Source organism: Fragaria vesca, linkage group LG4 (genome assembly GCF_000184155.1).
Source record: "Fragaria vesca subsp. vesca linkage group LG4, FraVesHawaii_1.0, whole genome shotgun sequence".
Lineage (NCBI taxonomy): Eukaryota > Viridiplantae > Streptophyta > Magnoliopsida > Rosales > Rosaceae > Fragaria > Fragaria vesca.
Window position 1 is genome coordinate 432,176 of NC_020494.1, and position 26,816 is coordinate 458,991.

At 39.1% G+C, this 26,816-nt stretch overlaps 3 protein-coding genes across 3 annotated transcripts in view; 1 reads left to right on the forward strand and 2 right to left on the reverse strand.

Moving 5' to 3' along the window:
* The window catches only part of LOC101297238, a 14,009-nt gene extending 8,015 nt beyond the window's left edge, over positions 1–5,994 (reverse strand). The window contains exons 1-6 of the mRNA XM_004297785.1: positions 5,296–5,994; positions 4,430–4,585; positions 4,233–4,340; positions 4,021–4,131; positions 2,523–3,932; positions 1,896–2,126 (exon numbers count right to left, since the gene is read on the reverse strand). Of these exons, the coding sequence (XP_004297833.1) occupies positions 1,896–2,126; positions 2,523–3,932; positions 4,021–4,131; positions 4,233–4,340; positions 4,430–4,585; positions 5,296–5,928 (2,649 nt within the window). The 5' untranslated portion in view covers positions 5,929–5,994. The remainder of the gene's footprint in view (positions 1–1,895; positions 2,127–2,522; positions 3,933–4,020; positions 4,132–4,232; positions 4,341–4,429; positions 4,586–5,295) is intronic.
* A 1,286-nt stretch (positions 5,995–7,280) lies between these two features.
* LOC101305743 (probable plastid-lipid-associated protein 6, chloroplastic-like) lies at positions 7,281–12,656 on the reverse strand. Its single transcript, XM_004296336.1, has 4 exons — positions 12,260–12,656; positions 10,471–10,707; positions 7,876–8,002; positions 7,281–7,798 (listed from the first exon to the last, which is right to left on the reverse strand). Exons 1-4 carry the CDS (start codon positions 12,539–12,541, stop codon positions 7,584–7,586), a joined length of 861 nt encoding a protein of 286 aa, XP_004296384.1. The 5' UTR covers positions 12,542–12,656; the 3' UTR covers positions 7,281–7,583.
* Positions 12,657–21,761: 9,105 nt separating this feature from the next.
* On the forward strand, positions 21,762–25,370 carry LOC101297531. The gene is made up of 3 exons (XM_004297786.1): positions 21,762–23,324; positions 23,918–24,531; positions 24,839–25,370. Exons 1-3 carry the CDS (start codon positions 21,762–21,764, stop codon positions 25,368–25,370), a joined length of 2,709 nt encoding a protein of 902 aa, XP_004297834.1.
* The last annotated feature ends 1,446 nt before the right edge of the window (positions 25,371–26,816 follow it).

Sequence of the window (26,816 nt, forward strand, 5' to 3'; positions counted from 1 at the left end):
GTGTTAAGAGATGGAGTTCCCATCTAAGTACAATAAGACGCATCAATGTACTCAACACAATACGAAAGACTTGACATCTCATTCGCTATGAAAAGTTGTAAAGCTAAGTGTAGTTATGCGCCCACGCAACGCCAATGTAATGGCAGTAACTCCTTTTTCAATACTTAATGGTATGAAAGGTTGAGGCTTATTCTATCCCTACATAGAAAGACACATCAAAAGCGAAATCAGAATCTGCCAAGTTTTGTAGGTCAACTTCCACGGGACCTATAGGAAATCTCACTCACTGGAAAATGGTGAAATTGGTACCATTGGAAAGGTCTATGTGTCTACTTTCCAGAGACACCAACCATTTGATCATACCTATCATATTGAGTGAGTTATGGCCGTTTTCGTAAAGTAGGACGAATCTGTCCGAGAATCTGATTTTGGCAAAACAGTCAACTTCGACGGGACTTTGTGAACAGCTCCTGATGAACCAGAATATGTGTAATATACAGTTGGAAAGCTAAATGAGTCTAGTTTCCAAAACCGTTTACGGTTCGTTCATATGTATTTCCTAGAGGGGGAAGTTACGACTGTTCTAGTAATTGAAGATCATGCTGCGCGGAAATCTGATTTCCTGCACGAACTTATGTTTTGAATTCACAAGCGACCTTCTCCTCAAGATCTAAGTGTAAAAGATCATTTGAGGACAATACGGCATGATTTAGTTAATCATTGTCCAATGCCACATTTGAAGACATGTTAAAAAGCATTGACATGATAAGTTGTTGAAACTTCCGTGATTAGTAAGAATCAAGAAGAGCCCTATGATTGATGTAAAGATCAGGGGGGGGGTGCGAACTTCAGTGGGAGTCTAGCACATACATACATGTCACTATCAAATGTGAAGGGTACGTTGTACTCTTTTTCTCCTACGATCAAGGTTCAGTTTTTCTCCCACAGGGTTTTTGTGACTTGACGAGGTTTTTGACGAGGCAACAGATCAGCACCATCGGCATATCAGCGCGCGGCACAAGGGGGAGTGTTCTAGGATATTCTCTATGTGTGCCTTGGCCTTATGCCAATAGGATATGTAGTTAGATTAGATCTATGTATTCATATCCTTACCATATTGGTATTGTGTAATTCCCTATATAAAGGGCTCCTATCAATGAATAAGATGATGATTCTCTTGCTATCTCTCTTTCTCTACACTTTATCCTTCATACAAAATCAACTTAATAAGGCAATTATTGGACAAAAACACTAATTTTGGTGAATTTTTAGACTTGCTGGCTTGATATATAACTAGCCTTTTACCAGTGTATATTTACACGGAATCATAATCACTATCAATTAAAGATAAACGTGAGCGGTTAATTAAGTTTACCGTATTATACAGTTATTCGTACTAATCGGTAGTATGGAAGTTCACAGTTTAGTAAAATTTAGTAAAGCTTTTGAGAGCCTGGTTTTATAGTAGTAGAGATAGGGATAAATAGTAGAAGGTAGATTAGCTCGAGGAAATGGAGTTCGTCTCTTCACTTCTTTAGGTAGTAATACAGAATTTGCAGAAATCAATATCTTCGATCATTCAACCAATACCATAAGAAATTAAGAATATGGTGTGATGGATGGCAGAACAGGAATGAAAAGGATCATGCTTGTGCTATGTCTGCCAAACTCCCAATGAATAATCAATCATATACAAGGAAGATTAGTTGAGGTACAAACACGAGCAAACACGAGCCACAAAGAAACACATACTTATATATTGTGTTTTCAGTACAAAAGTAGTCAGTCACAAAAACAGTGCACTTCTTACAAGTTTACAACCATCACTACAATCAGAGCTACCCCTAGCATCTTCTGACTGTAATAAAAGGAGTAGAGCCTAAGTTTGGTTCTACTTTTGGTGTAAAGCAAGTTGTTGTTGGGGTGACTGGTAGTCTGTTCTCCAATGAGCTCAAGGGGAGAGGAGTCAATGGGAGCTGCTGAATTGGGCTGCTATGCATTCCCTGTGTTCCCTTTAATGGTCTCAAGCAAGCCAAGTATCCATTAGTATCACCATTGCAAAGGGGAAGCTTAGTTGCCTGTATTGTTGCTTCCTTCTCTTTTGGTACTACAGCTCCAGTGGGATCCTGCATATATAATTACACATGAATATGTATTTGAACTTCAACATGACCCTCTTTAGACAAATACTATGATTGTATTCTAAAAAGCAAGTACATACAGCTGGTTCATGTAAGTTCATCTGAGATCTCAATTGACCAAAATATTTACAAAATGACAATGATGCTCTAGAATTCTATTGAACAAATTGAATGTATTCCCGAATGTTTGTGTTAGCATTGCAAGAGATAAGGCTTCCCCTAGTTCTTGTAGCAACAGACTTCATGTGAGCATTGATGATTGGAAATAAAACATGTATATTAGCATTGAGACTCAATAATTCAAAATTAAAACAGACCACAAAAGAACTTAAAAAGTGACGTACCAAAACAGACCACAAAAGAGCTTAAAAAGTGACATACCCCAAGCACGAGAAAGTTGAAAGCTTGATTGTCTGCGCCAAGATAGATTTCAATAAGCTTTCGCAGGTCAGCGAGGCTTGCATCTTTGACAACCCTTAGAGTTGTAATGAACTTCCCTGGATTTTCTTTAGAAGCCTCCCATTTCACATACACTTCGCAATCTGCATTAGTTCCATCACTTCCATCATTTGAAGGGTTGTAGTTCTCCTTGGAAGCCAATGACATCTCATTGTCACTTTCTGATTGGAATGATTCAAGTGGCTTCAGAGTAGGTGCTGGACTTGTGATGTGTTGAGAGAGCTCTCTGTAGTTTCCACAGAGTGTAAATATGTTGCGAATTCTGACAAGCCTATCATCTGGTCCTCCCTTGCCATCTTCCCCTATATTTCTGTTTGTCTGATTTAAAGTTGGTGTGCTCTGATAATTACTTTTGAGGCTAGACCCATCAACCACACACACTCTCTTTTCCTCTATAACTTCTTTCTGCACTTCTTCAACATCCACATTTTCTTTACGTTCTTCCTCTTCCAATTCTTCTTCCTCAAAAACAGTGCTGAGGCATACCCTGTCAGCATATTTTTCTGCAAAAGAGTCATTATTCTCTGTAGCAATTGCATTTAAATGAGGCTGGTTCACAAATCCTTGGTTACTATTGCAGTCAGATTGATATGCCCCACAGTTCACACCTACAAAGGGTTCTTGATCATCCATGTCCAGATCCATGGACTTCACCATGTCCATTGACTTCATCATCCCTGTGCCATCACTGGCATAGATGCCCATCAACCTTTTGGCAAACTGGGTTCCATCATTGTCCTTTCTCCCACTCTCCATGCCATTTCCATCACTTGAGCGGCATAGCTCAAACTCAATTTCCTCCAACCGCTTTCTCAACATTTCAACTTCTTGTTGCTGTTGCAGTATCCTTTCTTCCATTCTCCTCCTCTCTAGTTCAACAAACTCATTGGCCATTCTCTGGCACTCCTCCAACTTCCTTTCCAATTCCTGTTTCAGAGTCTGGGCAACTTCATTCACTTTCAACTTGAACTCTTCCTCCTTTGATCCAGATCCCTTCCCTTCCATTGACTGAAGTTTAGCTCTCATTGCAGCAACCTCCTCTTCTTTTTTCAGTAGCAACTTATGCGCTTCATTTCGCTCCTTCTCTTTCAGCTTGTTCTCCTTTTGTAGTTTCAGGATGAATTCATCCATGGCAGCAATCCTTGATCCTAAAATAACTGCAGATGAATCTTCAGTCCCAACTTTATCCTTAATTGGCGTATGAGGACCACGGACTATACATTTTGCTTTTGCACCATACTCAAGGGTCGCGATTGTCTTGTGTATCTCCTTTGGATCTGGGCTTGCACACAGAACCATTAAGATTTTCGTCTTGTCATCCTCAAAAGAGTCCTGTACAGGAAGAACAAAAAACACCTCAATGAAGCTTGAAAACCATTATTAATCTAGAACAACTGACTAAACATGAATGAAACTTTACCTGTAGAAGCATGGTAAGCTTGCTGTCTCTGAAGGGCACATGTGAATCACCATTTGCAATGGATTCAACCACTCTTTTTAGTGCTATGTTTCCTTGGTTGATCTTTCCAGTCTGTAAGTTCAATGAGAGGCACACATCAACAATTTTTGTAATCCCAACAAAACTTTTCATACAAAGGCAACTGACTAAAGTAAAATCCATCACAAAATTACCTGCATTTTTGCCTCAAAGCCAATTTGTCCAGCTTGCTCAATATTTTCAGAACCAGCCATATCAACAAGCATCAAGCGCCCACCCACTGTTGGGACATCAAGAATTATCTGTAGAAATCGAAAGCAGATTACATATCCAACTGGTTACAAGACTTAGCAGAGCTATCACATACATGAAAAGTCTAAACTAATCATACCATGCAATGGCTCCGAGAACTTCTTTCATTGCAAAGGGTACTCTTAACAATCCTCCGCTTCTCCACTTTCTGAATCTCTTTCGAAATTTTTCCAGCTTCATTTCCAGAAATGTAGGTTGCATTCTTTGCCTTCTTTCCCATTACTTCAAGTCTAACCTGCATTTACAAGTAATGCAAAAAGTTGCAGCAAAATTAGGGTTCTGCACATACAATGTCGGAAAAACTGTAGTCATACGTCTAAAACTATAACCGATTACCACAGTAAAATTAGTAACTTTGATCGTCAAAAGGTAACTTTGATCGTCAAAAGAGAGGTATCCTAAAAATCCAATATAAGTGAAACTCCGAAAATTTAAAACCTAAACCCATTGTTTGCTCAAGGTGGAGCTCAATCTCAGATAAATAAAGCTGACCATGTTTAGTATAATATCCACTTAAGCTGAGCTAAACCCACACAACCAATACCCAAACAAAACCCATCTCCAAATCCAAACACACAATTCTAACACAAACACCATTCTACAAAAAGAACCCATAACCAATCAACAACTTAAACACAAAGACATACCAAGAACACAAAACTATCATAATCATCCAAAACAAACATAGACCCATAAACAGTCCTACACCTCTACCAAACACCACAACTAATCAAAACCCCACAACAACGAAACTCAAAGAGATAGAGAAACCCAGAATTAGTATAATGCACACACATCCACTTAAGCTGAGATAACACTACTTACACACAAAACCCATCTCCAAATCCATACACACAGTTCCAACACATGAACCACTCCATAAACAATCAACAATTCAACACAAAAAATAAAACCTTTAGAGAGACCCAGAACACGAAAAATTACCTTCGAATTGGAGGCATTCCCTTTAGGCCACCCAAACCCAAACCCACCACCACCACCATTACTAGACAGCAAATCATAAATCTCCTCATTATAAATCTCCAAAACCGTGACCTGCACAAACGTCCCCACCACACCATCCTCCTCCTCCCCACTACCCAATATGTCCCTCAAAGACCTATACACAATCCCAGGCTGCTTACAACACCCAAACATAGTATGACTCTTCCCAGACCCAGTTGGCCCATACATCATAATCGTACATTTCTCCCCCAATTTCACACTATCAATCCTCGACTTCACAAATTGACTATAGAACTCTCCAAGATCGTCGCTTTCGGAGACCGAGACCCCGTCCAAGGTGAAGTCCCGGTACCCGAAATCGGCTCTGACCCGGATGCTCTGTTTTTGTGGGTTGATTTGGAGAACCGGGGCGGGTTGTGGGTCTTTGGAATCCGGGTAGTCTCGGATCCGGGCGAGGACCTCGATTGGGTGCTCTGCCGGAGAGTCTTTGAGGGCGGAGGAGGGGTTTGGGGTTTGGGGTTTCAAGAACTGGAGGCGGTGGCGGGATTGGGGGGTTCGGGCTAGGGTTTGGTGGGAGTGGTGGGATTTCGCGGAGGACGGCGTCGGAGCCATTAAAGATCGGAGCTGTGCGGGTTTGGGTTTTCAAAGATTGGAGCTTTAGGGTTTGAGAATTGGAGATTCAGAGAGAGAGAGAGAGAGAGAGGTGTGGGTTTCTTGGAATTTGAAAATGAGAGGATTTGGGGGAAATCTAAAGAGCGTCTTTGAAAATTATAGACGTTACGAATTGTAACGACTAGTTTCTTATGTGTGGGATCTGTTTGGTTTGGATGATTTGAGTATTTGACTGTGGGATCGTTGGGTCGACTCAGGACCCATTTTGAGGTAAAACTCGGGCGCTGCCCTTTTGAGTGTTTGAGGGGGTTTGGCTCTGGTTGCGTGACGGTTGTTGGGGTACTTAGGCCGAAACCTAGCTTTTCCCAATCTAGGTTTTGCTAGTGTTGTATTATGTTTTCAGGCGAGTAACTCTTAGATAATAGGAAAAAGTGTGAAATCTCTACGTCACAAGTTCATATTTCTCTTATGTTTATTTTTATTTTTATTTTTTTACATTGTGTCATGACCAATGTCAAAGACGAAACACAAGTGACTGTTCCTTGTTATCATTATGTTTGATATTGCTCATTCAAAATGAAATGACAAGAATTTTGCTCCTTCATGCATGTTGCTTACTTCTTAGTTCAAGGGCATGTAGCTCAACTTGAGTTGTAGCGATTACGGGTTGAATGTCTAATTGTTTAAGCCGTATTGGTAGTATCCTAGCTGCACCAGGTAAAGAATAGAAGAAGGATTTGACTCCTTCATGCATGTTTCGCTTAGTTCGAGGGGATATTATCAGAATTTATAAAACTCTGCTCCTCATTTGGGTCATTACGTAATACGTACTGGAAGTTCTGCAGCTAACAAGCTGTTACTAAATCAGTTGCTACTGAACCCCATCTGTTGGGAGCTCATATTCAATACATTGATGCATCAATACATTAATGTCACTCAACTTCATCGATAGTATATATTAGCTCAATTTAGTGGTAGGATTACCACTCCGAAAGTTAAATCAAGCTTTTCTGCCTCACATTTTCAAGTGTTCTCACAATGCCATCAAACATCCTTAATTGCACCGTACCAACACTTAATTTTACTTGTAGAAATCAAGGCATAACCATCTTCACATGACTCAGAGCTAATCTCACTAAATAAGGAGCCATTTTCATTTTGCAGTAACAAGGAGCCATTTCATTTTGTAGTAATAAGGAGCCATTTTCATTCTTGCAGTGCCTGCTGTTAAAATGAGGTCTGCCTCTCTCGGACTAAGTCGTGGCACAAGTCCATAACGATCAAAGAAGAATCGTGAGCCTATTAATGTCCATACGGAGCTAAATTGAGTAGGGGGGAACAAATGACTGTTTGGCGCAAGATAACAAGCAATTGCAATTACTGAACTATTGTTGTCTCTATGTATGGAATCCTATATGTATACATCAGCAAATAGAATGCAGATAAGAGTGACAAAGAAGATTCACCGTATGGATGACAAATGTACAAGTATAAAACAGTTATTCCTCATCGAAAACTGCTCATGGAATCTCTCTCCAGCTGTGTTCATGCATATACAATCAAGAAGGTAATACTATAAAACCAAAGGGACCACAACAAACATGTGAGATTAACAGTGGGTGATGCAGTGGCCTTGAAAGAGAAACTACCAGGACTCAAGCAATTACGAAAACCCTTAGCTCGTCTCTATCTCCTCTGGTAATGCGGGTATCGGCATCGACATAGGTTACTTCAAATTCACCGCTCCCACTGTTAGATGATGGCCTTAGTCCATCAGGTATCCTAGGAATCTCTAATGGAGGCAGTTGTGATAAGCTTCCGGTTGTCTTTACAGTGGTTTTGTCAAATACAATCTTAACCCTTGCGGAACCTGTTATCATTATCAGTGAGTCTACAACATGCATGAGTTGCTATATAAATCAGAATAGGCATTGAGTTCACAAGTACCTATGAGTTCGAATTTGTGGGCTAACGTGGCAGTTACTTCAATAGGCGGCAGGGGCCATGGAGCACCTAGTTGAAGCTCCACTATGTTATCGAAGTCTTTGCTCAAGATGTCAATCCGTTGGAATACCTAGTCACCAAACATATAGCATATTTAGACGACAGTATTCTATGGATGATGCAATTTTGCTGGATGCATAAAAAGTACTGTACAACTTAACAAGTTGACCGACATCACAAGAATATCAATCTTAGTCATAGAGATTGAAGTCTTCAAAGTAGAATTCAAAATCCCCCACATCCAACTTTTCAGTTATATACAGTCTGCATTTATAGTTATATACTTATGGTACTATTTTATCTCCTTGGCCACAAGGGGGATTGGATATTTGTTACAAGGAAGCTACACCAAACTTTGTCCTCCCTTACAACGTAGCGATAAATGACAGTTCACAGTTGACAGAATCAGAAGAGGCCAGTGTATATTTTGAATGCAGTTTATGAAGTGATAGGAGCACAAAGTGCTACGTTTATAATGTATTTTCGACCCTATTTAGCCATGTAATTCCTTTAACAATATTTATATTAACTAAATTTGTGTTTTTAGGTCATAAATAAAGCCGAAAAGCCCAAAAGAGACAAAAGAGGAGAAATTTTGAAGGAAAATGAATCCATGTCGTGCAAGGAAAGAAATCAGAAAATCAGTCAGAAATTATCAGTCAAATTCGACAGAAGATTGTGATTAGCTCACAATGATCCAGGAGATGTGCTATATATCAATGGAAAGCTACAAGAGTTTACTTTCCAGAACTTTTTACGGATCGTCAATACCTATTTTGGAGAAGAAGTTATGACCGTTTGAGTGGCCGAAGGTCAGTCTGCCCGAATTTCTGATTTGGACCAAAACTTCTATTTTGAGGCCCAAACCATATTGGCAAGCCCGTATACGAGTTTTGAGGGTTTCTTAACCCTAACCACAGCAGAAAAGAAGATTGGAGGACGAGAAGAAAAGAGGAGGCTAGCGATCTCACATCATCAGAACCTCCATAGTTGCAGACTCGCACAAGGAAACCGCCAAGCCATCATTGATCTCTCCACCATCCACGGTTTAACTTTCCTTTGTCATCTTTTATTCTCCTTGTGTGATTTGGCAGCCATGTGTGGCTGAATTCTCTTAGTTAGGGGCAAAGTTTGAAGCCCCAAAAATGTTTTAGATATTGTTTTAAACCTTGGTTTCGAATTATTAAGTTTTACAAATTGTTTATTTGGTTTTGGTTTATGGGGAACTCTTGCTTGTTTATGTTCATGTATGCACAACATAGAACATTATGAACTTGTGAGTGGGGCTAGAATTAGGTTGTTTAATCTCCTAAACGGTTAATACGACTTAATTCAAGATAGCAAAACCTATAGGACAATAGGTGAAACCAAATAAAAAGAATTGCATGCTAGGTAGACGTTCCACACTAGTTTTGCATACTTGTTCAATCAAACTTTTATTGATCTTAATGCTTAGAATAATTTGTTGATAGGATAGCGTCTATACCTTGATTGGTTATTCTAAAGGTTAGTAATGGTGCGTTCATCTTGTTTAAGTATTCAAGGGAAGTAATAAGACTTACGCAGTGCGTTCACGTTTTGTTCTTGATTGATACCGATTTGCGACTTAATGATTGAAGCTTTGGTTGTTAACATGTCTTGAAACATACTTGGTGGTGGATTTCCAAGTATCTAACGTCTCATCCATCTGATCTTTTCTACTTTATTTTGTTTCTTTGTTTTCTTTTGTTTATAATCACAAAACCCCATCTCTCTAGTACTTTAACATTTTGTTTTTTCTTGTTTTGTAATTAACATAATTGTAAAGGTACCTTCAATCCCCGGTTTTTATAACGATACCCTTATTTGCTTTATACTACAATTGACACAAAAGGGTTTTTAATTGAAACGCCCAGTTTTGGTCACTATCATGAAGTTTGTGAATTTTTATCTTTGCATGGTTTCTGGCATATTAACTCTTTTTTCTAGCTGAGCTGTGGAGCCTTCCTTTGTCACCAAAGAAAAGATTTACTACTTTCTTAATTGGTAGTATGAACCACTCTTGCTCTATCATATGGGGAAGAAAAAAAAATGAATCTCTATACTTGTTAATGTTGGAGACCATCAATTTTTATAGAAGTGCTGGAGGAAGTATGAACTAATGGTACAAATGGGAAAATGTCTAAAATAGATGGTAGGGCATCATCAGCTTATCTAGATAGCACACTCTGGTGGTTCTCATCAAGTTGTGACTGTAAAGTTTGTTCTGTTGTTTCTGATGTATTTTGCATTTGGTATCACTTTTCTGCAAGTTTTGGTTCACTAATGAAGATAAACCATCATACAGATATACTGACATTTGGAATGCTGGATACCTATGGCATGGAATTATACCTAAACTGAGTGTCATGATCCTGATTAGAAGTCTTATGAACTTTGAAACTGAAAAGACTAAGGGTGTAATTGTGTATAACATTTCAAACGGTGTTTTATTTAGCAAGCATGCTGAGGGTGATTTGTAACATGGTTTCAAAAAATAACATAGATTTGGTACCATACCTGGCCAAGAGTAATTGGGAGGAGCCTTCCAATGGGAGGCCCAGGGCGGCTCCCACCAAGAGTTCGGGAAGAAAATGCACTGCTATATACCAGTTTCCATCTCCCTTGTAGTTTATCGATATCAGTTGAGAGATCCACTGGGCCTCCAGCAGCTTCAAGCTCCTTCGCAGCAGCATCTGCCTTTCGTAGATCATCCTCACTCGCTGCAAGACCCTTATTTAGCCCAGCAACAGCAGTCTGCACAGAATTGACCCAAAAGTTAAAACTTACTGGAGATATTATTGCTGCAGATTAAGATAAACACTTAAATGTGTATAAACAAAGACCGTAACCACCACAAGCCCACACATGCTCCTTCACATTGTACATGAGTACAATGACTTCAACAAGTTAAAGATGGGCATTCAACATTATAGAATTGAAGATTGAGCATCCAGGATTTGATTACACTCCAGAGACACAGCACATAATTCTATATTTGCAAATCAATATCATTCTTGTGATCAACTTCGCAGGAAGAGTTCAGAGAACTAAACCATGCATCAGCAAGAAAGAAAATCACCAAAAAAAGAAAAAAAAGAAAAAGAAAACACCATGTCAGTCATACCCATGACAATGGAGTCCTTTTAGGCCATATATTAGGTCACTTTCCAAAACTATCACTTTTACAGAGGTAGAAACATGCATGTCAAAGCATTTTACTTTCAAGAGCTCTTATTGAATCCTACAACACTACTATCAGCCTCAATTCTTAGTCCAGCATATTTGAACCATAATAATTAAATCATAAATATTAAGTATTGGTGCCCTCCAATCTTAGATCAACCTCTAGAAGGAAGAGAACATAGTAGAAACCACAAGTAAAAGGAATCTGATAGCCCCCACAGGGAATACCATCAGTATACTAACACAGATTTTAAAAGGCAAGATCATACATAACTTGTAGAGTTGTCTTTATCTCAATATATGCTATGAAATACTAACACCAATTCTTACTAATTCGAGGGATGGTAGATAGGGAACTTAACAACACTAAATAGAGAATCCTAGCCTGTTGACTAATCAGTCTAACTTACCATCGTTACTTTCCATGGGGCTAATCTCATCTACCAAGTCCAACAATAATGTACGCAGTTCATCAACCTACCTATAATTCGTTTTGGTAAGTTATACTGTAGTTCAACTTGCTAGAGACCAAGGATTATATGATACTAAACTTGTAGCACAGTGTTAGCTTATTCGAAGCTGCCAGTGGGTCTGATATTGCTCCCAATGTGTATACTATATGCAACTATATAGATTCCATGTTCCGAAAAACCAATCAAACTTACAATCAATAGAAGTCATTTCACATGAGATCCAATAACAAAAAAATTATCAAACTCAGTCCTATATGCAGCAGAAACTTGAACCTAAGGAGATAGCTACTACTCAAATGTCGAATAACTTCCACCAACTGCTTGATTTTAATCTGAAAGATATCAAAGAACCCAATTTGGGAGTTCAATATGGCCAGGCTCTTCCATAGAAACTAAACTGGTTTTATCCAACTCAATATCAAAAGAGCACAATTCACTCATCTCAGTTTTAACACCAAACTATACAACCAAAATTATCAAATTCTTCAAGCAACGCATCCAAAGCTACTCGACTTGAAACAGTAACACTCAAATTCACAACTTGGAAATTCAATTCAACCAAGAGCAATGCTTTAAAATTACCCAATAACCCAAACACAAAAAAGTATACACCTTTACAACATATTCGATCAAAACTAACCAAAACTCACCAACAACTTGAGCTTTAACGGCGATCTTCCCAGAGACGTGACGTCATCCACGGCGTCTTTAGCTAATCCAGAAACCTCGTCCATAGCCGAAACCCCGTCCACAGCAGCTCTAGTACTCAGACCAAATCTTTGTCTGCTCCGGCTGCTCTGCAAACCGACACGACACCGTTTTGGGTTGCTCGGAACAAGACATGTGGCAGCAGAACAAGAAGAAGAAGTAAAAGAAGAAGAGGGAGAGACAATGGGTAGAAGAGTATAAGGAAGACATGTTAGAGAAGCCATGGCCGAGGTTGGAAGGTCTGGTTTTGTGTGTTGTCGAGTGAGGAGGTTGGGGAGCTTTATGTTTGTCAAGGTGTCATTAGATTGGTGGTTTGTGTGCGTTCGCGCGTTTCTATAGTCTTCTAGTAAATTATTCAACACATCAGGCTTGGTTGTGTGGAACGAAATGAAAAGATAATAGAAAGTTAGAAACAGTTGGAACTCTTGGCCGACATCATAACGGTCCATAATTATTCCCTACTTTGTTTGACTGATTATTAGCTAAAAATAGAGAAGTGGGTCGTATAACTTGTGTTAGCTCAATTGGTTATAACACGACGCGAGAAAGTCGTAAGTTCGAGATTTTTTACGGTGTGTTTGCATGAAGGTGAATTTTTGAGAATTTAATTTAAAATAGGGAATTCTTAATTTCTTAGGATTGTTTCCCCCGTTTGAATTCTCATCCCGTGGAATTAGCAATTTTCACAGAAAAATAATCGTGAAATTTGGAAGCTTAAATTCTCGACTTGAATTCCTCACAAAATAAGTGTCATTTGTCAATTCTCTTGACTGAGGTTAGTCTAAATACAAATTTTTGTCATTTTAAAACTCTACGTCATGAAATCCAAACAACGGAATTTAAATTCATGGAATTGTAATTCCCTTGATTTTGAAATTTCTATAGAAATTGAAATTACTTTATCCAAACACAACGTTAATCTTTAAAACTAATTTTCAGTTTGAGTTTTTTTTTTTAGATTAATTTCCTTTTACCCCCCTGAGGTTTGGGGTTATTATCGTTTCACTTCCCATACTTTTAAATTTGAAAATTTACCCCCCTAAAGTTTTTAATTTTCATAAATCAGACACAATTACTAAAAGAGTGCAGCTATTGAGATCTCCAAATTTGGTTACTAGACCTCGCTCTATTGTTAATTATTAAATGACATATACATCCTTATACACAATGACTATTAAGGACAATAATTATACAAAATGAAATATTATATTTATTCTCTTTAGACTTTCCAATTCAATAATAATTGATTCCATTCTTTATGATTTTCCTTATATATTTTTGTTTTCTAATTTCTTTTTATTAAAGCGTATATATAAGAGCTAAAACAATAATCAATATCGATCATATGACATAAAATTTTGTATTATCAAATATGTTGAACGCATATACTTGCAAGGTGCATAAATATTTTTGTAAAAAAAAAAATTTAATATCTATCGATTATAGAAAATATATATTTATTTGAAATAATTTATTATGAGGTACAAAATAGAGATCAAATTATTCAAAATAAAAAAAAATGGAGCAAAAATAACACATACAAAAGAGAAACAATTAAAAAAATATATAGAATAGTTCAGGATAGAACATTTTCTTGCATGAAAAAAAATAATCAAAAAATGAAGGTAGGGATAACGGATGTTGAAAAAAAAAAGGAAAAAAAAAGAATGAGAGGTATATTAAGTGAATAAGAGGTAATTAATTGATTGAAATATATGTCAATAAATAATTAAGGTTATATATGTTAGGAATTTAAAATAAGATCTAGTGAGCAAATGCTTATATTGAAAAGTAAAAGGAGGTATAAAGAGAATGGGAGATGTAGTGAGAAAATTTGGAGGTCCCAATAGCCACACTCTTACTAAAATTCCATCCAATTTGGAGGTTAAATGATAGCATGAAATCTTAGAAAAAATGTCTTAAAAAACTATTTATGTTGTTATAAGATTATTTAGCCATTTTAGTGAGTTATGAAGTCAAAATTAAAAATATGGGAAGTGAAATGATGTTAACCCTAAACCTCAGGGGTGTAAACTGAAATTAATCTTTTTTTAAAACAAGAACGTCATGCTAATATATTGATGATAGTAGGAAAAACAACACAAACATGATCCGCCCTCGCGGATTACGTTAGAAAAGAACCATGCAAAAACTCCCTAAGAACCCTAGGACCTAACACCTTAAGCAATTCTCTATGTTGCCAACCATGAAAATAAATCCAAACTAGTAACCAATGACATATAGGTAAACCTACTTATTTTGCCTCAACCCGGAACCACTCTACGGAGAAGGGGTCTCCTTGGGAGAACTCGCCGCCAAAGAAGAGCTAGCCTCCTCTGCCGAAGACGAACTAGCCTCCTCTACCGCTGAACCACTAGACTCACAAAGAAGCAAAACCTTCCAAGCACCAAAACTCCTCTTCAAAGCCTTCTGAGGTCCACCCGACTTGCTTGCCAGATTCTCCTCAGCTCGTTTCTTGTTCTTAGAGCCACAATGACGACCAAATTTCTGCTTCTTAGTCGGAGATACCGTAATCATACCTCCTGAATGTGCCAATGTCATCTCAGGTGAGAAAGTTAACTCCAAAGGCACCAATGCCATTTGTTCCTCCGATGAACCACTCACGCCACGTCCACGCTTACCCAAAATAGCCAACTCCATCTCAAGACCCTGTTTAGTACCATAAAGGGTCATGGGAATGTTAGGCACCACCGGGGTCACCTCAGCATCCTCTACCATAGTCGAGATCGTTAGAGACATCGGCGGAGTCTGGAAACGCACAAGCTACGCTACTAGTTTCGTCGCCGTGATGCCAGGCAAAGAGAAAGACAAGGCCGAGACACCCATTGCACTTAATTTCGAACCATGCACAGCAAAAGGATTAACCATAGTTTGCAAAGCAGAAGCATTACTAGATTTCAGTATGCTTGAGAACCCCGGAGGCTTCGTTCCTAATGAATTGGGGTTAGGGTTTGCTGCAACCCTAGCCGCACCGCCATAGCCAAACAGTGTCTTCATGGACTTGATCTCGATAAACCGAGACTGGAAAGTAGGAGCGCCACCACAGCCAGGACTCGGATGCTCTAGTAAACCACAAATCCGGCAGAATCCAACAATACGTTCTTACTTGAATCTCAAAGGCACTGCATGGCATGCGGATCTAAACTCATATGGTATAGAGGGGAAAGCTTCCAAGAACGGATCACATAGACTGTGAGAAACCCTAACCTTGGTGTGAATACCATGCCTTATACCCAACTTATCAATATGATCTAACAAGCCTAGGGTTGCACCAACTTTCTCATTAGCCTCGTCTGTCGTTAGCAACGGAGGTAACCTAAAGACCTCGAACCAAACCGAAAACGAGGAGATGGGAACCTGTTTGACATCCATCAATCCGTCATACGGTGACAGCACGAAGAGTGATCTGCCATAGAACCAAGGGCACCGCCGAGCACATTCTTCTGATCCTCAGTCTTAGAGAAATGCATAATGAAGTGATCCTCTTGGGCTTTCATTTTCAGTTTGAGTTGAGCTCGAAGTTTTGGTGTCAAATAGACTTAAATCGTTTAGATTTACATGGTATTTTTTTTATATGGAATCGTCAAGCATTTAATAAACCAAAGAGAAAATGATAATTACAACATGACATGTCCGTAAGGGCGAGGGAAGATATGTCATGCAAGGGTACTCTAAACCAACCTACCAAAACTATAATGAATACTAAAACCGAAACTAGAAAAATCAAAAACAACTTGAAAAAACTAGAACATGACAGAAAAAATTGGTAAAATCCAATCCTAGCTTATTATTCTAAGAGTCTGGAACCTTCCTACACAGAGAGAGGGAGGGAGGTGGAGGGGGGGGGGGTTCTCAGTCTCTCCCGCCCTTTGTTTTGTTCTAGGAGCCTATTAAGCGTACCACTTTACGTTTCTTCGGTGGAGAGATCAACAGGGAGCTGGCCAAATGAAAAAGGGGACGGGGGGGGGGGGGGGGGTTGGAGAAGGGCGTCCTCTGCCCTTTGTTTGTTCTAGGAGCCTATTAGGCGTCCTACTTTACGTTTCTTCGATGGAGAGATCAATAAGGAGCCGACCAAATGAGGACGAGATAGCTCAAGGACTGGACCAATCTCTCAATCATCTACTGCTTCAGCAATGGCCCGTCCTTTGGACCCATACCAAAATCATTAAGCATTAAGAACGTTACATCTCTCTTCTTACCATTCAAGGAAGAAGTGACTGGTTTTTGCACCGCAGAGGCCTATTAAGGTGCTACAAACGATGTTGGGGGCGCATGAACTATAGAGATGCAGTCAAATCAGCCACCAAGACACCTGGCTTGGAGAGGAAAAACTGTGAGACTAGGAAAGGGTTGATCACACCTAAAGGAGCTTTAAGGTTAGCTTTAAAGGTTAGGTTACCCTTACTCCCATCTCTCATTCATGACTGCCGTTGACATATCTGGAGGTCCCTGGCAGCCTCCAATCGCATGTTCCAATGTTCCAATATGCTGCAAACCCTACAAAATCCACACATACGTTCATACTTGAAATTAATTATTTCTGCATCTATATGACATTGATATAAAACAATTGGAATCATTGTTTTAGGAAGCAACATTAGTACTTACTATAAGATATAAGTCGTTGTACTAACATGTTATACTCTCTTATTTCTTCACCTACATTAGGCTTATAGCAACAAGGCTCTTGTCTTTTTAATGTTGGGAAAGAAATCTGAAGCTATGGCAGATGCAAAGACCTGCCTTGAACTGGATTCTAAGTATAATTGTAATAAACGAAAAAAGGTTGACAGATTTTCTCCAAGTCTATCGATTGGTGCAAAAATCTCCACAGACTTTTTGCACCAAAGATTTTATCCAACGGTTGATAAAGTTCTCCAAGTCTCCAGCTTTTCTAAAACAAAAGTCTTGTTAACTCTAGACCAAAAAAAGAAAGAATTAAGTCTCGTTAACGTTTTACTTTCAGCTTTATCGCTGAACTTTTTTTAAGTTCTAAAAAAAAAGAGTTTTTCGGTTTTTCCCCTTAATTATATTCAATTTACGCCTTGGTTTTAAATTTTAAATTTTCTGATGAGATCATCATCTCGGTAAGAGAACTCTTGGATATCTTTGTTGGTAATAACAATGGACAAACTATCACCATTGAGATTGTAAGCTAAGATACGACAATTAACATCAATACGCACTTTTCAAAATAGGGGAGGAATGTTCTTGGCACAAAAATATAGGCTACAACAAAGGATTGTAGAGGGGATGCCCTGGAATCTGCATCTCAACCCATATACGAGTTAGACTGTGGTAAAGAGATCAAAGTGTGTGAGCCCATTTGAATGCTTATTCGACTACAATGGATATTGAAGAATCTTAAACGATCCTTCTACTGTATGACCAAAGCCATATGTAGTTTTCATGGAAAATCCAGGACGAGGGTGACCGTCATCTTCAGGAATCACCTCCTCGATCTTTTGAGTTGTCACATCGCACACATAAAACTTTGAACAAATTGGGTCTTGAAAACACACATGGTCGAGGGAATGCTCCATCAACGTAACTGGCCGGGTTCTTAACGAGAGTTATATCAGAATCTCAAGAGAACTGTTGATTCTTCTTCTGTCGCATATCTTAGGTTTGGATATGTATTGATGAATTTGCCACAAAAACTTTATATAATTATGTAAATGTAGTTATGAAATCAAATTTATATAAATGTAATTTGCTACCTCGAATAGCTTGTGGGGATTCAATTGTTAAAATTCATGGCTTTTATTGAAGGAAACTTCTTTGTCATCAAGGAAACTGTACTGTCAAAAACTTCAAATAGGAAATTTAAGAGCTTTGAATCTTACAAAAAAAAACTTAAAGGAATGTTCAATGCACACGTTCACGAAATAAAGTATGCATTGTTATCGTAAATTCGCTTAAAGTTGCTAGTCATAATGTATGATTTCTCATTATGAAATTGTATGAAGGTAAGACTGTAAGAGTATGTTGGACTATTTTACAGTGTACTATGTATATCTCCAATTCGTTAGTCTTGGTCAATGAAATCTCATTTTGCAACAAAGAGTTTGAAAAAAACTAAATGAAGCCATTCATTTTAGGCTTTTTAGCCAAATTGCTACCATAGGTTACAGCTTGGTGTCAATTTGCTACTCTAGGTTTCATTTCAGTCAATTTGTTACCCTAGATTTTTCACAATTAGTCAATTCGCTACCCTAAGTATTATTTTTGTCAATTTACTACCTTTTGTTTTCAAAATTAGCCAATTTGCTACATTTTCGTTATTTTAATTTGTTCATTTTTTTTCATCAAAACATGAATTAATTCTGAAAATCAAAGGTTAAAGTTGGTCGATTTTAAAATTTTGATAAGTACATTGGTTAATCTTGAAAGCCTAAAGTCAATTTGCTACCCTAGGTTTCATTTCAGTCAATTTGCTACCCTAGATTTTTTCACAATTAGTCAATTCGCTACCCTAAGTATTATTTTTGTCAATTTGCTACCTTTTGTTTTCAAAATTAGCCAATTTGCTACATTTTCGTCATTTTAATTTGTTCATTTTTTTCATCAAAACATGAATTAATTCTGAAAATCAAAGGTTAAAGTTGGTCGATTTTAAAATTTTGATAAGTACATTGGTTAATCTTGAAAGCCTATAGTAACAAATTTAATAGAAGGGTAACAAATTAGCTAAAATAAAACCTAGAGTAGCAAATTGGTTAATTTAATAAAACTAGGGTAATAAATTGACTGAAATAAAAGCTAAGGTAGCAAATTGACACCATAATGAAACCTAGGGTAGCAATTCGGCAATTATGCCTTGATTTTAATCATATGACCATATTAGATCAAACTAGAGTGGTCCAAAGATAACTCCATTACGAATCATTGCCTAATCTCATGTCTGCAATCCTAAGAAACTAGAAAGAAACTAATGTTCAAAATTCAAACAAGAAGACTTATTTAATCTAGAAAGCAAATAACCTATGCACCCTAATCAAAGTGCCCTTAACATTCCTATTTGAGGTCTTAGGACATAATTATGTATCTTTCCCTCGAAAAGGAGAGCAAAAACCTTCATTAGGGATGTGTAGGGTCTTCTCCATCCTCAAACAGTCTCAACAAAGCCCAAACACGAAGGCAGTAAAACAGAGAGAGAGGAGGGAAAGTGGCATGAGACCAAAAGAAGGGCCAACCCACTCCCATAAGCCCTCATCCATGAACTCTGACCGATCTTGCCAAAACCCTAGTAATACTGTCAAAACCGGCACCTTTCCCACCTCAGTCTAGTGGTCTGCCCAAACGCGAACCCATCAACCGCCATAGCAGTCTCTAAAATCTTGCTTTCGCAGACTTTGCTCCACAACTCTACCACCGTAGCTCAGTCGAAGCGGGCCTATGTGCACATTAAAAGCCGCAACCCTCAACCGCAAATTGTCACCATAGACCACAAGCTCTTCTTATAAGTAAGACTCACTCACCTTTTCACGTACCACCATTGTAGCAAATCTCTTAGACGACAAAGAGGGTGTCGCTACAGGCCAACACGTTCACGCCTGACCGTAGTTGTTGAGGAGATCCCAGAACATATATCCATATTTCAAACCTCACCTAAAGAAAGCGGTGCCAAATCACTCAAAGCATGGAAAAGACCAGGGTCGCTATCGCCCTGAGTTTCGGTTTTATCAACTCCAAAGAATTCGGAGTGTATGTGGTACAGGGTTGGTACTTTATGCATATTTAACGAAGAAAATGACAGAGGTGCTATATGAGACAACATAACAATACCTAAGGTACCAAACTGTACCCTCTTTTATACACGAGCTAGGTACCAAATTGTCAAAATAGCCATATGGCAGGTACCATGCATGCATGAAAGATATTTACCCTTCAATTATCTTATGAGCAATTTCACAAAAATAAAAATCACCGAGAATCTGATAGTATACAAAGAAATAGAGGAATGCTCTCCCTCTGGACTCTCGTACGAGAGAAAACTTGGTGGCGACGATGGTTCTCCACTGGTGGCAGCCCTGCACTTTCGATTGAGATGAGAATTTCTTTCTTCTCTTTCTCGTCAAATCGGTGGTGATGACGGTGGGCTTGCTCGACGCCATTCCATGAACAAGACTCAATCAAAATTGGGTAACTTCTTCGATCGTTTTCTATTCAACAAGATGGATGGTGAAAGATTTTCGGTGCCGACTGAGCTGGTCTCTTCTGGTGGTTACGAAGATGGTGACGGCAAAGTATGGGTGGTGGCTTCTAGGTTTCCACTAGTTGGTATTCAGATGGAATCTCTGAGCAAATCGCGACGGACTCGTCTTGGTTTCTGCCCGGTATCCGATGGGTTGTTGGTGAAGAAGAACTGAAGCATGGTTGTGGGATTTCCAGAGGAGGTGAGGCGTCGACAAGTGCTGATGGCGACGACAAATTGGCTTCGGTGGAGGCTACTAGAGATTCAACCATGCCTGCTCATGGATTTAGGCCATGCTGAGCTTGGGATGCATTGGCCTGGGTTTCACTTTATTGGGTCGGGGCTCGTTTGAATTGGGTTGAGAGGGAGGTCATTCGTAGAGTATTTGATAGTGTTTTGCGGAGCCTAGTTTTACTTGTAAAATAAACGTGCTTAATTGCTACAAGATGGGTGTATTTGGGATTTCATAGCTTATGCTTTTGGTACAATATGATTTGCAATTCTACAAAATGAAGCTTTTTGACAACCCCACTGGAGTGCGTCGTTTTTGTACTACTTGCTCTGAATTAAATTGAATGACTTTTGTTAAAAAAAAATCACCAAAGTTTAAAATCCATCGATAAAATACACACATTTGATCACGAAATGTTTGTTTGTTGGGACTAAATATGACTGTGTTAAATAAAGAGTCTAGTTTAGCTAGTACTATGTGTTGGTGTTACTGGGTACAAAAATAAATAAGCTTACGTAACACCTTGTTTTCATTATTGCCTCCGTTATTGTGTGTACTCAAATATGTTATTTTTAGATAATACCATCATTTTAAACCATAAACCAAACAAATTACCCTCTAACCCCATACAATACCAAACATGAGTTAATATTAATATAACTTAAGGCACCCGTATGAGCCCTAGAAAGTCCCGAGTATCAAACGAACTGATATTTAATCCTATTTGCGTATATACTTGTGTAGTTGTGTACATGATCAGCAAATCGACGGAGTTCCTCGCAAAAAAAGAAAAAAAAAAAAAAACCCAAATTCCACTGGCAGCAAAATCACGTGCGAGCGCACCCATAGAAACCTAAAATTTTCAAAACTCAAACTTACTTCATTTCCCGCCCAAACCCAAACTAAAAACCAAATCTCGAAATCTCAGAACCCCAAACCTCATTTCCTCTCTCTCTCTTCTCTTCAACACAACTTCCATTAATTTTATTCACTCATGTCGGCCTTATCGGCTCGCCGCTTCAAAGACAGGAGCGCTGTCTCCGCCGGACCCACCAAACCCAAGCCGGACAAGAGATCCCCCAGCGTCGGCAAGGAGAATCCACCGGGGCCCACTTTCCGGACCTCGGCCCAGAAGCCCACCATGCGGCCCGTTCCACGTGTCGACAAGGCGGCGGCGAGCGGCGGAGGCGAGGCGCGTGCGCGGTGGTCTATGCCTTCCGTGGCGGCGAAAGGTAGGAGCTCTAGCCCTTCTGAGTTTTTTAGAGTTGCGTCGGGGAACGTCGGGCCGAAAAGTCGGCGGGTTTCGGTGGATCGGGTCGAGAGGGGTCCGAGTCCAAATCCGGGTTTGGAGCGGTCGGGGAGTGCGGGGAGGTGTTTGAGTAGGGGGAGAGTGTCAGGGGTTAGGGATTTGGAAGTTAAAGCTAGTCAATTGGGGGTTAGGGTTAGGGATTCGAAAATTGATGAGGGTAAAATTGGGGTCAGAAAGAATGGGATTTCTGTAGAATCGGTGGAGATTGAGGCGAATTTGAATGGGTTGAATGGGAATAGGTCCAATTTGAAAAACCCAGATGGGGTTGATGGTAGGGTTTTGGAGATAAGCAGTAGTGGGAAGTGTAGAAGTAGTGATACTAGTGAGAAATGTGTGAGCAATAGGAAGGTTTGGGAGGGATCGAAAGAGAAGGGGTTGAAGGAGGAAGGTAGTAATGGCGGTCGAGTTGGTGTGAAGCATTCTAGTAAGCTTCATGAGAAGCTTGCTTTTTTGGAAGGGAAGGTGAAGAGGATTGCGTCGGATATAAAGAAGACTAAGGAGATTTTGGATATGAATAACCCAGATGCGTCGAAGGTGATACTTTCGGATATTCAGGAGAAGATTTCGGGGATTGAGAAGGCCATGGTGCATGTTTCCAATGGCTCTGGTTGTAAGATGTTGAAAGGTAACGAGCAGGACGCCAAAGTGGTTGAGAATGGGCACATTGAGCAGGTGAGTAATGCGAAGAGTTTGGTTAAAGGGTTGAACCGTGAGGAGTTAGAAGCTAGACTGTTTCCTCATCATAAGTTAATTAGAAACCGCACAGCGATGAAAGCATCGTCTGAGACCTCTCAAGGTCAAGTTGTTGAAACCAGTAGTGAATTGACAGTGGATGAGAAGAAAGTGTGCCCTGTAGATGAGAACCCTATTGCGATAGAGTTCCTGGCTTCCTTGGATAATGAGCAAACTAGAGGTACCGCAAGGGATGGACAGGAGGATATTGAAACTTGTGAGGTGCAAGCAGTAGATGGTGGCACCACTGTGGGAGTTGAAAAATCTTCAAAAATGGTCACCGGCAAGCATGATGACGATCTCATTCTCACAACTGATGAAACACTTGAAGATTCTGCTGAACAGGAGAATAGACAAGTGATCATTGATGATGAAACTGAGGATACTAGCATTTACCAGCTCAATGGAATAGGCCAAAAGACCTCAACTGGTGGGTGGTTTATGTCTGAGGGAGAGTCAGTTCTTCTTGCTCACGATGATGGTTCATGCACCTTCTATGATATTGTAAACGCTGAGGTATTTAACTTCGCATTTTCATTCTAGTAGCTTCATTGTTTACTTGCGTATTACAATCGTAATTACTTCAGTTGCTCTTTGCCCAATTCTGATTGAGAAATCAAAGCATTTACGTATTCTTCATAGATATACATTATTATTTGCATATTGTCCTTTACCAATCACGGTCTTAGATGGATGTGCCAGTTTATTTGACTGGGTCATGTATCTCTATTTAAAATGGGTGTTATTTGCTAGGGATCTGTCTCCCAGTTAGGACGAATAGGCAAAAGCAATTGTATGCTTTGGGAGCTTTTGCTCTGGTGTATGTAATATCTTGGCAGTGACTCAGTGAAGTTGTGAATATATCTATGATATATTATTCCCCTAGAAAAAGTAGATACTTTGAATTTGGTTGAACAATTGAGTTCATGTTACCCCTGCAAATATCTTTTGATTCATTGTCAGTTAACTTAGTTTTCTTGGTATGGAACAACGCAGGATAAAATACAATGTGTGAGCAGATTGACAATTTAGGGACATAAAGTTATAAGCAATGAATCTTAATCTTATTTTTTGTTTGTTTTTTGACTGATTGTTCATTGTCTTTTCAGGAAAAGGCTTTGTACAAGCCTCCTGCAGGAGTTTCACCTAACATTTGGAGAGATTGTTGGATAATCCGAGCTCCTAGTGCAGATGGTTGCTCGGGAAGGTATGTCGTGGCGGCATCTGCTGGAAATACGATGGATTCAGGATTTTGTTCGTGGGATTTTTATGCCAAAGATGTACGTGCTTTCCATATTGATGATGGTTTAGCCCCGTCAAGAACAGTGCTTGGCCCCCTTCCTGACAACATCTCATACAGAAGAAACACTTTGTCTAATCTTTTGGATCCAGAAACTCAACAATGGTGGTATAGACCTTGTGGACCTCTTATGGTGTCAACTGCCACCTGTCAGAGAGTTGTGAGAATCTATGACATTCGTGATGGGGAGCAAGTAATGAAATGGGATGTCCCAAAGCCTGTCTTAACAATGGATAATTCAAGCCCCTTGCAGTGGAGAAACAGAGGAAAAGTTGTTGTAGCTGACATTGAAACCATTTCCGTATGGGATGTGAACTCTCTCACCCCTCAACCTTTATTATCTGTTTCTTCTGCTGGTCAGAAAATCTCTGCTCTTCATGTGAATAACACTGATTCTGAACTTGGTGGCGGAGTTCGCCAGAGGTAGATACTAAACCTTTTACCTTTTACGTTTCAGCATTTGCTGGATCATGCAGATTACTCATTCCAGGGTTTTAGCATTGGTTGGTGAATTTGCTCTTAGCACGGATCTTCTAGCCTCCATGAGCTTGAACTTGTCACTGTTTTACTATTCTTCTTTCAACATGTGATTTGATATTATAATCTCATTAGGGTTTTGTTCCCTCGATTAATACTAGGATGAGAATACACTAACTGAAGCTGTAGTATGTTTATTCTTGTATATGAGACACCTACTATGAACCTTTATTAACATATACTCATGATGCAGAGTAAGTTCAGCAGAAGCAGAAGGAAATGATGGAGTGTTCTGTACCCAAGATTCAATAAACATTCTAGACTTCCGCAATCCGTCTGGTATAGGTCTGAAAATACCAAAGCTTGGTGTTACTGCGCAGTCAGTTTTCTCTCGTGGAGATTCCATCTTCCTTGGCTGCTCAAATGGAAGGTCAGGATGGAAAAAACAGTCCTCTTCACAAGTGCAACAGTTCTCAATTCGAAAACAAAGGCTATCGAACACTTATGACTTGCCTGAATCAAATGCTCACAGCCATCACACAGCTATTACTCAAGTTTGGGGGAACTCAAACCTTGTGATGGGTATCTGTGGATTGGGGCTCTTTGTGTTTGATGCCCTGAAGGATGATGGTGTGCCATCTTTCACCAGTGATAGTGGAAGCACTCAGAAAGATCGTGAAGTCATTGGCCCAGATGACTTGTATGCTCCTTCTTTTGATTACTCAGACTCTCGTGCTCTTATTATATCAAGAGATCGCCCAGCATTATGGAGGCAGTTATCATAGGTTTGTACACTTACCTAGCATATTTATCTAGAAAAAAGGAGTACTGCCAGAAGACTGTTGTGTGTTTTGTAGTTGTGCTAAGATGCTTCTGTAATGTGTTGTGTTATGTATAATATATCTTATGCTATGTGAAACATTTTGCCAGTTTTGTTACCAACAAGTAGTTCTTGGTGTTGTGATGAAATTTTCTTCCGATAACTTACACTCGATGAGTTCAGGAAGATACTTGGTTATCTATATGACTAGGTGATATGAGAAAACATGCTCATTGCAAGGACTAGCTTAAGCTGAAAAGCGAAATCAAATTCTCTGACACTTGAGGCCTAAAAAAGTTGCACGGAATCAACAAAAGATGCATACAATCGTTGAAGGGGGTGACACGAGAGGAGAAAATCTTCCTGCTGATTCAGTGAAGTTGAGATTGTTGAGAGCACTGATATGCTTCAACATGCAACTACCCCAGCTAGGAGTACATTGAAGTTGTTGATCAGACTGAAAAGGGTCTAGAAAGAGCCACCACATCTCAGCTTCGGTCATTACTTGAACTGTTGGAAGAGTAGGAGAAGAACTCGCACGCTGAAAATGTGGAAGGGGGTTGAGCAGATATACCCCATTGACATTTAGGATGGATTGGACCATTGGAAGAAGGCAGGTTGGGTTAGTACAGTTATGAATAATCAATATTAGAGTTGGTAGTTGGGTGATGATCCCTTCTTGAAATCTACTTCTAAGTCGAGGAACCTCACAAGTGTGTGCTATTGTGCTAAGAACCAATTGCTTTCCAAATTATGAAGATTCACATTTTCTGGTCTGTAAGGTGGCACGTAAATAATTTCCCATAAATGTGAGGGGTTGCAATTTCTGATTTGTAACTCAGAGGAAGAGAACGTGCGCCTTGTCATAACCAAATAATAGAGGATCAGATATCCTGAAGTTGATATTTCTATTTTCATTCGACAAAATTTTAGTAACAGTCTCTAAATTATTAGGTCAAAGTCAACTTAATACCTGAATTTAAAAAAATATTAATATGATACACAAACACTGATTTTAACGTTAACGAGATACCTCTGTCTAATTTTCTCTTTCCATTTTCTGTTTGTTTAGAATATCATTCTATTTCATTCCATTTCCATTCTAAATAGGGGAAGAAAGAGAATGATCTGTTCTTCAATCATTGCATTTGTTGGAAACATGTTAGTTCACAAGCCGAAATTTTAGGTTTTCTTTATTTTTCTACCTGTCAGTTGTCACCTTATTGTCTTGTTTTTTTGGTTTTTTTGTGTGGGTGGATCAATATCTTCTCAAATTTATAAAATAAGTAAATTTCAGTTTACTCTCCTGAACTTTAGGTCTAAAATCAGTCCGATACCTCATCTTTTTTTTTAATCAATTTCATCCCTAAACTTTTAAAATGACATCAATCTCGACCAAAATGACTAAAAT